This window comes from Mauremys mutica, chromosome 19, assembly GCF_020497125.1.
Source record: "Mauremys mutica isolate MM-2020 ecotype Southern chromosome 19, ASM2049712v1, whole genome shotgun sequence".
Taxonomy (NCBI): domain Eukaryota; kingdom Metazoa; phylum Chordata; order Testudines; family Geoemydidae; genus Mauremys; species Mauremys mutica.
In genome coordinates, this window is record NC_059090.1 from 23,501,762 (window position 1) to 23,515,906 (window position 14,145).

The following is a 14,145-nucleotide window of genomic DNA, read 5'->3' on the forward strand; positions in this document are numbered from 1 at the left end:
GACTGATTATAAATAAATCATAAATCAAAGAACTAGTTAAATTAATGGAGGATTGGTCCATCAATGGCTGTTAGCCAGGATTGGCAGGAATGGTGTCCCTAGCCTCTGTTTGCCAGAAGCTGGGAATGAGCGACAGAGGATGGATCACTTGATGATTACTTGTTCTGTTCATTCCCTCTGGAGCACCTGGCATTGGCCACTGTCAGAAGACAGGATACTGGGCTAGATGGACCTTGGTCTGACCCAGTATGGCCATTCTTATGTTCTTATGACTGAAATGTGCTAATTACACTCCATGTGCAGTATATATATTTTTAAGTTCTACATGCATGAGGCACTTTTGGTCGAAGCCCTCACAATGATTCTGAAATACTCAAACAGGCTGGGCAGGAACAATGCATCTCACCTTGGCTAGTTCAGACTCCTCCTTGGTTAGTATAAAGAGAACATCCTGGGACTGGAGGCAGCTAATAGGCACATCCAGGATGGAGATATACTTCCGGAGGAGGTTTACTGACTTGAGCGTAAGGACCCGGCACCCTGAGCAGAGCAACAGGAGAAAGAGTGCAAGACAACAAGATGATTACAAGCTCACAGCATCACGAGGGTAGGCAAAGCCCCCAGCCTCCTGTGTGACAGCCCACCAGGAGTTCAAATTCTGTCAGAACCTACTTTTGTGCCATGTGAATTTCTATTCAATTCTGTTTGCTTCTTAGCTATTCTGCTGAGAGCAAACTTAGATTCCCAAGAAGGAAACCTGGGTTTAAAGGGTGGATGCCTTTTTATGACAATCTAAATTATTTCTGAGTTTATTTGGGCCCAGTCCTGTTCCCACTGAAATGCATGGAAAGGACCTTTGAATGCCAACACTGTATCATTTGAAGGTAGTTAAACAAGCAGTCCTCGCTTCATTTGACTGTCCGTCTAGTCCAATTTTCAACATGCTTTGCTACATAAATGAGTGTTTTCAGGGTCCAGGAATGACTGCATGAGATATTAACACAGGCAGGTGATTACATGTTAATAGGAGCTCAAAACCCATCACCTGGATGTTTGTCATGCAGGGGGTGAAAGGAGCATGCAGAACAGATTCAGCTATGGTTCATATATTTCCCCTGATTCTAAGAAACCTTTGAACTCAAAAGTTAATTGCTAAATTTCTTTCATGGCTAAATTGTATTTATTGATGAGCTCAGCTGATGGTCCCATTAAGGAAATGTAGCTCTTTGGAAAAGTGCCTTGAGATTTCCTGACACTTCAGAAGCTGAAGTTATGACGTGCTTTACTTTAGGCATTATTTTGAGTTTGACAGATGAGAACAGTCACATTGTATAGACATAGTAGGATCTGCAATCAGATGCACTGCAGCATGCCCCTGCAATCTGAATGAAACTCTGAAGGGAGGGTGCAAAGGGAGGCCTGCACTATCTCAACATCTGTATCATTTTAACTCCAGGAGAACCCGAGATCACACATCTAATACAGCTTCAGTTGGGGCCTGAGGTCCTTCTCTGTTGTCATTATGTTCTCACAGGGCACAAAGTGAACATGAAGCAACTTGATGGTTCTCAGACCAATGGGACATGATGCTGAAATCCAGGAGTGGCTCTCTGTTCTCTGAGGGAAGAAGTTAGCTGAGGTTTGACTGACTCCACAACAAGGAGAGAAGAGAGACCCTCCTCCTAAAAGTCCCTAGGGAATGTGCATTCGTCATTCTGTGCCCAATAAAGTAGCTGGGAGTTTGGGGTGCTGCCTTTGTGGTGTGAGTCCTCTAGACAGACACACATTACTTACGAAGGGCCTGGTGCTAGGGGTGCAGAACACTGATTTCATAGGATCAAGCACAAGTTAGTTTCACTAAAACCCATCATTCTAGTGCAAAAGTGGCTCAGGTCCAGGCAGGGAAAGCAAGAGCTCTTGTTCATACACTGAGCGAGCTATCTGTGGAATTTCTGGAGAGGGGCAGGGGGAGAAGCCACACAGAGGTCTCCGAGGTGTAGAATGAGGGGAGCAGCATGCTGATAAGACATTTAGAAGGAAGCTGTGGAATATTCTGGGCTGAGGAACAAAGAATGGAGAATAGGGCAAGACCTCCAACTTTCTCCAGCCTCACAAATGAGTCGGTGCATATGCTTGCCCCTTGCCTATTCCTAGGAGTGGCACCAACCCACTTTCTAGCTTTGCTTTTATTTCATCAGAGGCCATCAGTGAAAGAACACTGTACGTTTTCTGGAAACCTCCCCTTCCAGCACCGCCTCCAGGCCCCTCAATCCCTCTTCCTCCCTCCAAAAGAAAGGTGAAGGGATTTTCCCCACCTTTCCACTCCATAATCATAATCGTAATTGTTCCTGCTTTTGCATTAGTCACTGGTTATTAGGTGATTTTGGCTTAGATTATGGCCAAAGTTTAGCCAACACAGTCTAACTAGATCAGCACTAACCTCTCCCAGTCTTCTTTCTGGAAGGGTTTGCAGCTGGATTGCTCCTGAGGGGTTAGTCACTGGGAGGCTTGACAGAGCAGAGATGGCTTTCAGCATTACCTTCTGCAGCTGCAAGGGGACAGGGCTGGCGGGTCAGAGGGCAACAGCAGGTTTCCATCCTGACCCAATGGTGCTAGAATAGAGAGTGACACAAGATATGTGATCTGGAGTATTCACAGAAGTGTCACATCAGTTCACACTGCTGCAGGCTCTGACCTGACGGAGGAAGTCAGATGTTACCAGATAAGCCAGAGTAAATATTGTCCAGAAGGTGATCGATAGTTAACATTGACATTAGAAAAATAGCCAGGTCATAAAGAGACATTTCCAGCAGATGGAGCTCTCCAATGATAATTGTAGATGGAAGAAAGCACCCATCAGATACAAACTAGTGCTCCAATTTACCAGATGGCAGCAAGCTCGGAAGCCTGCCTTTCAGCACATTCATCATGTCAAAGCTGTACCATGTACCTGGTCCATTCCTGTTGAAGTGGCACCAATTCAGTGAAACACCAGCCTGTTAAAGGTCACTGCACTTTCTCCGCAGCAGGTGGCTCGTGCAGGGGCCTGTTGTCCTACCAGGCAGCTTACAACTAGGCCACATGGAAGTACTGGACACCAGAAGCCCTGAGACCTGTGTGCCAGGGATACTTTGTACCACTCCCCTTCCCTTGCACCAAAGACCCTTTGCTGTGCAGGAGAAACACTGGGTGAGAATGTGGGGCAGGGGCTCAGGCTTTTCTCCCGGACCTGACAATAAGGTCCAAACCTCATTTCAGACCTGAGTTTAACGTCTGGCTCATCTCACTGGTCATCCCCATCAACAGGGAAGGTGTGTAATGCTTTCCAGGCTGCTGAGTGTATTCAGCTCAATGCTGCGAAGGTGGCTCCCAGCGATGGCGATACAGATTGAAGTGACTTGGTGGTGTAGAAAGTGGCTTCTGTTCATTTACCTCCAAGAAAGTCAATGTCTTGTTTCCAGGAAGTGAATTGTTTTGCTGTTCTTTAACTCCAGGACTTGTCGAGCCTCCTTAAGTGCCCCTGAAAATCTGCAGGCACATCCATTGCATGTATGCAAACGAGCAGTGCCCACCCATTCTGCAGTCACAGTTAAGTAGACCCATGAAAGCCTGGCCTCTCAGATCCATTTTGTGTTCAGTCAGGAAGGGATGTGGATGGAGAACTTGCTGGTTGTACCCAGGAGACCCTCTGGGCTGCTCAAGTGTAGAAATCTGCTTGCTGGGTAACACTGTCTGGAGAGGTCTGGATCATCCCCTGCTGTGTGGAAGGGCAGAGGAGAGCCACTGAAATGGACTTCCTTGTGCTGGTGTTCCACATTTCCACCAGCCACCTGTTTGCATCTCAGCCCTTTCCAATGGGGGTAAAAAGCAAACATAGTGCAATGGGCCTTTTCCTTTCCTGGATCGCAGTTTACAAGCCTTGGCAGAGCCTCCGGGGCTCCTAGGTGCAAAGTCAGGGAGAGAGGCATGGCCTTGGGTTAAACACTAATGGACTGTGACGTCTGGGCTGCTCCCCCATTCCCTAATCGTCTTTTTCTAAGAAATACTAATTCATCTGCAAGCACATTGCCCTTTGCTTCCCAATCCCTAGCAGCTGGGAGGGCTCACTACCTGCTACCAGAAAGCAAAATCATTGCAAGTGAATTTAGTGCAGGTGAAAGGTGCCAGTTTGCCACCCTACAGGCTGAAGTCCTCTATGCACAGAGCGGGAACAGCTTACGCCGCTGCAATTTAAACCTTAAGTAAAGGAGCTGTTTGCGTTAGCAATCCAACCAGGGTCATGAGGCCCCACCAGCAGAGATCACTTTGAATGAGAAGAAGAGATGAAACGATGCTGGTAGGGAACGTACAGTCCAGCTACAGAGGGGAAGGGCTCAGAGCCCTTCCTGCCAGCCAGGGTAGGAGAAAGGGAATGGCCAAGTAGAGCCATTGATGGGCCTGCTCATGTGACACCCTCAGGTGAAGACCTGTGAAGGAGACGGTTGTGACTGTGACCCCAGGGTAGATTTCAGATTGTTAGTCAGCCCAATTGGCTGGGCTAACGTGACCTCTCTAGCTAGCGGATCAGCTGCTGGAGGTCTGAAGCCCAGGCAGCTTGGCTTCCTGTTTCAACAAATGTATGCAACAAGTGTGCCTGGAATGAAGTAGGCTCTTAGCAGAGCTATCTCTGACAGGCGGCTCGCATTGCTTCTCCTAGGTGCTAGAACACTGGCTCTTCTGGCTGGGAGCTGGTTATAGGCAGGAGGTGGCTGTACCATCGATATGTGTATACCAGCTGTCCCCAGCTCCTGAATCAGGACTACTTGCTCAGAGCTAGCCGGGAGGACACAGCTTCAGTTTAAAAGCTACCTGCTATGGCCACACTCGATATGGGAATTAGGAAGTAAAGTGGGATGCGCGGGGTACTCATTTGCATACCCCTACCCAAAATGCCCTCCTAGCTCAGGGGATACAGCGAAAGACTATTTGCAGAATGATTTTTCTGTGGGCTCTTTGATCCCATGGGCTTACACAGGTTCAGCGGCACACAGGTCCCAGTTCCTGGCAAGGGAGCAGGCCATTTCCTTGGGCTGGGTGTGCTTTTCATCTGTGCTCCAGACAGCCTAGGCAGGCCCCGACGTCACTCTCATTTCATTACGCCCTTCTGATGCATGGCCCTGCATGCCTGCCAGATCAAATTATAAATACCGGGAATTTCAATGAGCCTGGAACTATATTTGGAAAGGCTTAATGTAAGCAGTAACATGGGAGCTCCCTACTCCTTTGGCATTTGTAGGTCATGTAAGATGTGATGTAATCAGAGCAGCTAGCCTCATGCATATCTTCAGAAGCCCACTGGTGCTGCCAGAGAAACTGAGGCACCATCTGTGCTGGTTTTACACTGGTTAGTTTTAGACACAGTCTGTCTGGCCTGAGAGGGCAGGGCCAAACCATGCTTAAACCGAGCCTAGTCCAACTCATTAGCCTGTTGAAGTGGGTTCATCACAGATGGGGTCTGACATATTTGCCTCCTTGCAGCACGGCTGTAGGCACCTGCTTTTCATTGTTCCCAGCACTTTGCAGCTGCTCCTGCTGTGCCCAGTCTCTGGGCAGTACTCAGCACACACACAGCTCTTTGCCCATTTAAAATGCCCCAGACCCATCATGGGGAGAGGGCAGCGTGAACATTCCCATTCGCAGATGGACACTCAAGGCACAGCCAGGGGCCGTGACCTGACTGTGGCCACAGAGTGGCAGAGTCAGGATAAAAGAGTAGGAGATTCTGGCTTCTGGGCCCACGCTCACTCCGCTACATGGGTGAGCTCAAGCTTTAACCACTAGGGAAGCAGAAGCAACTCTCTATGACACACCCACAGCCCTTCTCATCCACAAAGGATTTGTGATTAGGGTAACGGCAGCAAAGCGTGGATGGTTTTTGGATGCTGGGTGGGGATGACCGGGCTGGCTGGGGATCTCCGTGCCCTGGGGCAGAACTGACTCCTCCATGAGTTCCTTCCGGAGCAGATCACTGGGAGGAGTGGGGGAGAGATAAGGGCTGAGGATCTGCATGGAGTAAAAGCATCAGCAGGAGGGTGGTTAGGATGCATGTTGCTCTTCCTCTCTGCTTTGGCTACTGCTGTCCCGCAGTGTGGACAGGGGCCTTTGCTGAGACCCCTGCTAGCCAAACAGTATGACGGACCATTCCTCCAGTTAGCATCCATAGCACAGTTTTAATATATGCTTCTCATACTGCCCATGTTGGTGAGTGAACCTGACCTAGGATAATATAGCTAGGACTGCGTTTAAACTCAGCTATAAAACCGTTCTCAGGAACGACGTTACTGAGTTAGAGTTCTCCATCTGTCTGCATTGCTAAAGCCCTTTTCACCTGCATGTCTAGGCCTAAAATTGTATCTAAAACCAGATAAATCAAAAGAACTGGAGAGCGAGGCAGAGGCCTGGAAACAGCAGCCATGTGCACAAGAAGCAGAGCTGGGGTTACACAATCCAGACAGGACGAACACACAGGGTGAGAAGAGGGTGCCTTTGAGCCAAACCCACCTTCTGCGGGAGGCCAGCCTGAGTCACGCTAATGCCCAGGCCCAGGAGAAGGGACTGCATAGGAGCATGAGCTCAGGAAAAAGCAACCAGGAGTTCAGCTGCAGATTTCATTTGCATTGCAAAGAAGAGGTGGGTTATTCCCATGGGGACTTGGACAGAACATGAAAGTCAATAGATAAGTCATGTCTGCAGTGTCACTGATGCTTTTGTTTAAACACGTGTGACGTACCTTCAGGTAACTTCCCCTCTGACTGCAGGTACCTGTGAATTGAAACAGAAACCATGGTGAACATATAGTGAGGCCACTCGAATCCTTCTTTAAATATGTATAAGCACTAAGGGCTAAATCACACACAGCTGAAAACTCACAATGGCAGCCCCTAAAATAAGCTTTCTGGGGCAGATATTGGATGTCCCAGCTCCCACTGACCCTGGAAGATAGCAGGTATGGTTCCCCACAAATGAATTTGCTCCTAATCCATCACTACTTTCCTTGTCCTCACTACTGGACGGCTGATGAGGCAGGGCATAAGCACTCCCCACCTACAATATAGGAAACTCTGCAAGAAGCTACCAAATACCACTTGTTCTTTAGGGTCCTGTCTCTAACGGCCTGGGACACTGGCTCAGCAGTAGCACCCCTCTAGCAAGCCATGCTGAACCCAGGTTTCCCCAGCCCATGTTGACAGGACTCTGCATATTTAACCTAATCATGTCACTCTGTCCACAAGTACAAGTGTTTGAACCCGCTTCTGTTTCCATTGTTCGAACCAGCTTGTGAATGGACACTGGTTCTGGCCTTGCCCAGAGTAGCTGCTCTCTTTTTCACTCAGTGACGGAGTCTGCAGGTTTAGTGACTTCGTTCTGGGGAGAGGTGCCCTACAGAGAGCCCTGCAGACAGTTATCCTCTAGTTATCCAAAGAGCAGAGACAGCATGGGCAACGGCAGGGCAAGCTTCCCCCATGCTGTGCCCACAGTGGGCCTCAATCCCAACCCAGAAGGACTTCTCAAAAGAAAAAAAGTATTTAGAAAACAGAGCAGATGGGGCCCAGTTGAGTGGAGATCTAAACAGTGGTGTTATTTACATCAATAAGTCCGAGTGGGTGTCACATACTGAAGGAGTGGGATGGTGGTTAGCCTCATTCCCCTTTAACGTTCCTGTTTTTCATGCTACAGCTTTGCCCTTCCCCCTCTGTGTGTAACTCACAACAGCTTACACTCATAACACCATTTCTATCTCCACTGATTTTGGCCCAGCCTGTTGGTTGCTGGACCTGTAGATTTCCAGTAGATGGCAGCAGGAGTTACATAGCTAGACTTGTTCTTGTTGAAGGAAAAACAAAATAGAAAATGGACCATTTGGGTGGAAAAAAAGGGTTATTTAACCCTGTGTAATATTTAAAGAGATTGTTATCGTCTCTTACTGGTGCATTTCATGTGTAAATCAACCTGGGCAAAATGTACATTGTATTTAAACTACATTGTGCCTCTAGTCATTTTCAAACTATGATTATCTCTAGTTACTGGTTAGTTTCGAGGAAAGGGATTAGCCATACAGGCATAGACAAAATAGGAAGCGGTGGGTGATGAATACACAAAGCAATTCAAAGCAAAAGTCAAGCCAGAAATGCAGGATATGGCAGTATTCAAAAGCAGTGATCAGGAGACCACTGCCCTAAACAGATTCTTCCAGGAATGTTCTTTCCTTCTCCAGAGCTAAAATCCATCTCCCAACAGCCTTTGCTACTTCCAGTCTAGCAAACAGTCCTTGTAATACTTCTTCAGTCACCCTCCTCTCCACCGTTAAAGTCCCACTATTCAGACTCCTCTCATTGACTTTCTGCTCTGCCACCAGGGTGACAGTCAGGATATTTACTGTCTGTAAATAAAAGGCATTGAACGGGATGCTTAAGGTAACAAACAGAAGTCATCACTGGCCACAAACTATAGCAGCAAGGAGCCTGCCTGGAGAAGCCCCAGTTAAGAGCAGCAGGCACAATCAGCAGAGAAGGAAGGTAGCAGTAGCAGAATAGGGGATTTGTGCACACAAAGGTTCAGGAGGAAAAAGCACCACTGGAAATTCAAGTTCTGTTTTGATTAACATGGAAGGTCCTCAGTGCTGGTACTGCACCCCCTCTCTGCTCTCATCGGGAAGAGCTGCTCTACTGGTGACCTTTTACCTCCATCCTGAGCCAACACTGTATCACTGGCTGGGCAAGGTACAGTGCAATGTTACTGTAAGGTACACATGGTTGTAATGCTGCAGGGAAATCAACGGGCTCATCCATTCATGCCTCTTAGGACTATAGATGGGAATGAACTGTGCTTGCAGGGAAAGCGAGAGCGCGAGTGAGGCAAAGCTCTACCTCCCACTCAAGCCCCTATATACTAACAAATATTCCTCCCGCAAATCAATCTTCTAGCTCCCTCCCACGCCCCTCCTGCAGCTCTCTCCAGGGAACACTTCCAAGTCGGGGAGAGGTTGCAGCTCTTTGCTGTTGCCATTTGGGGAATGTTGTTGTACAGACTGGACGTGCTGTGGTTTGGGTGAAATGTAAGAGTCTGGCATGAGGTCATGACAAGGAAAGATACAAATGGGCTCCTGCGGGAGCTTTTTCCATGGGTTGTTTCCTGAGAGACTTTTATTATTATTATTATTTTGAAGAGATGCTGCAGTGAGAGCAACCACAGGCGGAAGCAGTTGAAACTCATCCACCAAACACCAAAACGCCCCAACCCGATTTATAGCCATTTACAAGTGACAGGGGGTCCCTGGCTGTGCTTCTTTGTTATGCTCCTGGCAAGTCCCAAGATAGGCACCTTCCATATCTCCTTCTGGGGGAGGGAGGAGGAAAAGCAGGATCCCTGCACCAAAGGATTCAAAGAGTCTCTGAAATCCTGCAGGGAACCCAAGAAATCTCTCTGCATTAAAAGATTCCTGCAGCCTCAGCTCCCCTTAAAATCAATGGGAACTGAGGGCCCTTAGCACATCATAGGTGCTCAGCAATTTGCAAGATTAGGACCTCATTGTTTAAGCAAAGTTTCCATTGGGTCAAATCCTGAGGTCCTTATTTTCATTCAGTCAATACTCCTCCCAGTGAAGTGTATGAGCGGCCCTAAGCACATGCAACTTCCACTAAAGTCAATAAGGAGTGAGTAAAAAGCGAGTGAGGATTTCAGGGTTTGGCTCACAGGGAATCTCCACTGAAAGGGAAGCATAGTCAAAGTCCCAGTGGGTAGATTGCTGTGTTGGTGACACTGCTCAGAGAGAAATTGTTCCATGAAATCCATGACTTCACTCTAAGAAGGTCCCACTGTGGGGAAGATAAAACTCTGCACTGTATTCAGTGGGCTATCTGCTAAGGCATACTGAGGAAATACAGGTTTCAGAGTAGCAGCCGTGTTAGTCTGTATCCGCAAAAAGAACAGGAGTACTTGTGGCACCTTAGAGACTAACACATTTATTTGAGCATGAGCTTTCGTGAGCTACAGCCCACTTCTTCGGATGTGGATGAGGAAATACAGTTTGCAGGAGCATAGCAGGGAATGCAAGGCACAGCTGTGGCTCCATTTAGGTTCCTGTCCCCTAATCTGCCCAATTAATCTGATGAAATAGATGTGGAGCAGGAAGAGCAGCCAATCTCCTAGGGGTCCCAGGGATGTTACATACAGCGAGAGATTTGCCAGATGTTGAATGTTTACAATCTGAAATACCTCCCCCACCCTAACTGGCCTGGCCAGCTGCATTTCCCCTGCACCCTGAACCGCACTGTGCAGGCAAAGCACAGGTTAAAACATTCATACAATCGACACTCATTCATATTTCAGCAACAAAGGATGGGGCCTCGCCAATTCCATGTAATCTGGAGAAGGGGTGACCCAGGGATCTTCCAGTTCACAAATGACGGAGCTGCTTCATTGCTCACATTGCCTTCGCCTCCGCACTGTGCGGGGGTGGAGTGTGGAAAGGTTACAGCTTCAATCAGCTACATGAACAAACTGCTAAAATCTTAATGATCTGGGGGAGGCCATTCCCAGAGGGATCTATTATTTTTGTTTAAGCATGGTCACTGTTACCAAGGAAACAGCTTTGCTGAGTACTAACAAATTTGGTGCCTTCTGCTCAGTTTATTTTTGTGGCTCTCAGCTCATGGGGGAGGCATCAGAACAACCTCGGCACAATAAAGAATGAGGAAGGGGCTGGAAGCAGAAGGAAAGAGGCGAGATTCAGAACAGGAATTTATAAGCTGGCAATTGGGATGATGTATTATAGCTGTGGGATGACTCTCCAACAGGGGCGACTCTAGACATTTCGCCGCCCCAAGCACGGCAGCATGCCGCGGGGGGTGCTCTGCCGGTCGCTGGTCCCGTGGCTCCGGTGGACCTCGGGACCAGCGGACCCTCCGCAGGCTCGCCTGCGGGAGGTCCACCGGAGCCGCGGGACCAGCAGACCCTCCGCAGGCATGCCGCCAAAGGCACCCTGCCTGCCGCCCTCCCGGCGATCGGCAGAGCGCCTCCCGCAGCATGCCGCCCCAAGCACGCGCTTGACATGCTGGGGCCTGGAGCCGCCCCTGCTCTCCAAGGAAAGTGGTGAAAGCCCAATCATTTGAGACCGCAAACAACAGGCTGGACAGAGCACTAGAAAAATATATAGTGGGAGACCATTTTACCCGGGCTCCATGGAGATGGGCTGCATGGACCTTAGGTGTCACTCCTGTCGCTAACCTCCTTGATTCTCCCCATCCCTTGGAATTAGTAAAACTAGGCTAGAAAAAACACTGGAACATACACAATACAGAACAACCTTGACTCTGAAAGGAGGGACTGCAACATGAGCTCCTGGCACCAGAAGGAAAACGTTCAGGCCTCAGCCATTCCTCCTTCGGACTCTCGGAGCTAGAACACAGATACTCAAAATGAATCATCCCAGGAAATCCTTCTCCAGGATGGAGTGAAGAGGCGTCCAGGAAAGGGGAGGAGGGTGACATGGGAAAACACAGGGCTACATTGTGTTTTCACTTACATGGGGTAAATCAGGAGAAATTAATGGGGCACAGTTGTGTAAAACTGGTGTAAGATCAGAATCAGGCCCAAGCTCTCCATCTGTGTGGGAAGACGTCCAAGACAGAGGGAGCAGTGGGTGCCACATACCATCATCCATCTAATCATCTGAAGAGGAACCTGCTATTTGCACATTGTGTCTCTAAGCATGAGCTGGAATTTGTATGTCATAAGGAAATTCTGCAGTCTTCAGCCTCAAAGGGAGTTTTGTCAGAGTAAGGTCTGCAGGATTTGGCTGGATACTGGCCATTTTCTTTACCTATTTGCAATTGGCATTTAATGAAACCCCATACCTGAACATGTCCCAGTACAATGTACACGGGACAGGAAATGCCCTTTTCTTTTGTATACGTCCCAAATACAAATCAGCTCTCCCATGGCAGCCATACACAGCACATGAAAGATCCAAGCAAGGGCACTTAACCACAACAAAGCATCAATGACACTCAAACAGCATCATTATCAGCTCATAAATGATAAAACACTAAGCTCCCAAATACCATCTCCACAGGGCTTAATTCAGAACCCACCGCTGAGTTTACAGCCATTTGGACGCAAACTGGAGGAGTTAGATCGTTTTTCCAAATGGAATTGACAAGAATTGCTCAACTAATGATACCTTGATGTAGCTTTCTTTGTGGCATCATTGATATAAGTTTTATGGATGCAGTTGCTATAACAACATAATGCACAGTGGTTAAATATAGCAGCTCCTATTTTCCACTCAGTTTGTTCTGGTCTTAGCAGCGAAGGGATTGTTCTTTCATATTCTAAATGGGAAGAGATGGATTTCACTGGAGGAAGTGGGTGTGCAAACCCCAGTACAGAACGTTCCATTTTATCTTAAGCCAACAAAACACACATTCGCTAGGCAGAAAGGTCTGCTTAAAATGGAAATGCCCTGTGACTCATGCAAACCAAAATCACCTTGATGCCATCCATGACATCAGTGTAAAACTCCATCTTTATAAAACAAAAGTGCTTCTAATCATCGACTTCTGAAGCACAGGTTCTCAAACTTGTCCCTCACATGCACCTCATCAGTAATCATGTTTATCCTCGTAGTGTGCAGGGGCCAACCGAGAACCCATTGTGCTAGGCACTGTACAACAGAGTAGTAGACAGTCCATTCCATGAACTGCTTACAAGCTAAATAACTTCATGTTAAAAGAGGCTTGTCTCATGGTCACCTCCCCTCTTGTTCATGATAGGATGGAGCCACCTCCCATTTCCGCTCCCAAAGCATCCTTGTGGCGACTGTGGCAGTAGCTTATGAGGAGGAGGTGGTGTATGAGGACAGCATAGATGTATTGTTAGCTGGCTTCAGTGTAATAAAATAGTCACATTCTCTCCTTTTGTTCTTCATTTTGTCTTTCCTTTCTACTGCTGTCTCTCAGGAGTAACCATTGTTACGTGATTAGCCAGCTCCACCAACAAGTGCTCTGTGGCCACCAGTTAGCCACAGAACACAGTTTGAGAAACCATGCTATAAAACTAAGCCAATCAGTGCCATTTGATGGGTGTAAAATGAGTCTGGTGAGTCTCATCAGCCACAGATGTCACCCCTGCCCCTACAACAGGCTGTGTTCTTGGCAGTCTCCCCAGACTGAATGGGTGATGAAACTTCAACCTCACATCCTTTAGAGGCTGGGGCAGGGGGCAGGATGGGATAACTTGCACTGCTGCTGTCCATACCAGGCCTGTTCTGTGGAAGGATTTCAGCCTCCAGCACTGTCAAACTAACACTTCTCAGTAGCAGACTCTTGTATACTTCCACGTTTAAAAGGCAAAAACTTGGATAAGGCAGGTGGCTTAATCACTGGGCCATTAGGGCATGTAGCTTTGCAAACGGGAGGAACCATGGTATGTTTCTGGAGCCACCTCTTCTGACGGAGACATGATGAACATCCAGCCCCTCTTGGCCAGAGGGCTCCGGGTTCCTGGGACAGGGGAGCTTTAAGCATGTTGGGGAGGAGAGAGGACTCTCCCAGGACTTCCTTCCAAAGAATCACAAAGCACTGGCACTGGAAGATGATGGGGTGGGGCCCATTACAGGGACTGTGTCCATCACTTCATTCTTATGTGAAAAGAATTTTGTAAAAAAAAGTTTCTTTTCTGTTGGTTTGGGGCTGCATTCAAAATCCCCACAGGAAGATTTCAAGCAAAATGCTAATGTAAGCTTGTTATTTCTTGCAGAAAAACAAATCCTCTCCACAAGCCCTGAAATTGTATAGCTAGCCACAAATCTGGCGCTTGGACACATATGAAATAGCAGCAACTGGACCAGCCACAAAAGCTGTATGTCGGGAGACTGGTATATGAGAGAATCCTGGGGCTGGTCATGCAGCCCACTCCACCCCTGCCTTTGGAGGGCATGAGGCAGAAGTGACAGGGTCCAACGGGGTGCAAAATCATTTGATTAATTGGAATAGCACCCCAATTTACCTTTTCCATCTACACGAGTGTCGGGGGGACCCTGCAAGGCACAGTTTGAAAGACTAACTGTGTTAGTCCAATGGAAGTACCATACATGGTACTAGCTGA

The 14,145-nt window shown here is 47.9% G+C and overlaps 1 protein-coding gene across 2 annotated transcripts in view; it reads right to left on the reverse strand.

Annotated features, from left to right (window-relative positions):
* The window catches only part of PIGL (phosphatidylinositol glycan anchor biosynthesis class L), a 78,370-nt gene that overhangs the window by 1,517 nt on the left and 62,708 nt on the right, over window positions 1–14,145 (reverse strand). Inside the window, exons 5-6 of one of the 2 annotated variants that reach the window (XM_044993979.1) lie at window positions 6,770–6,801; window positions 407–540 (exon numbers count right to left, since the gene is read on the reverse strand). In XM_044993979.1, the coding sequence (XP_044849914.1) occupies window positions 407–540; window positions 6,770–6,801 (166 nt within the window). The remainder of the gene's footprint in view (window positions 1–406; window positions 541–6,769; window positions 6,802–14,145) is intronic. The other variant, XM_044993980.1, reaches the window with a different exon arrangement.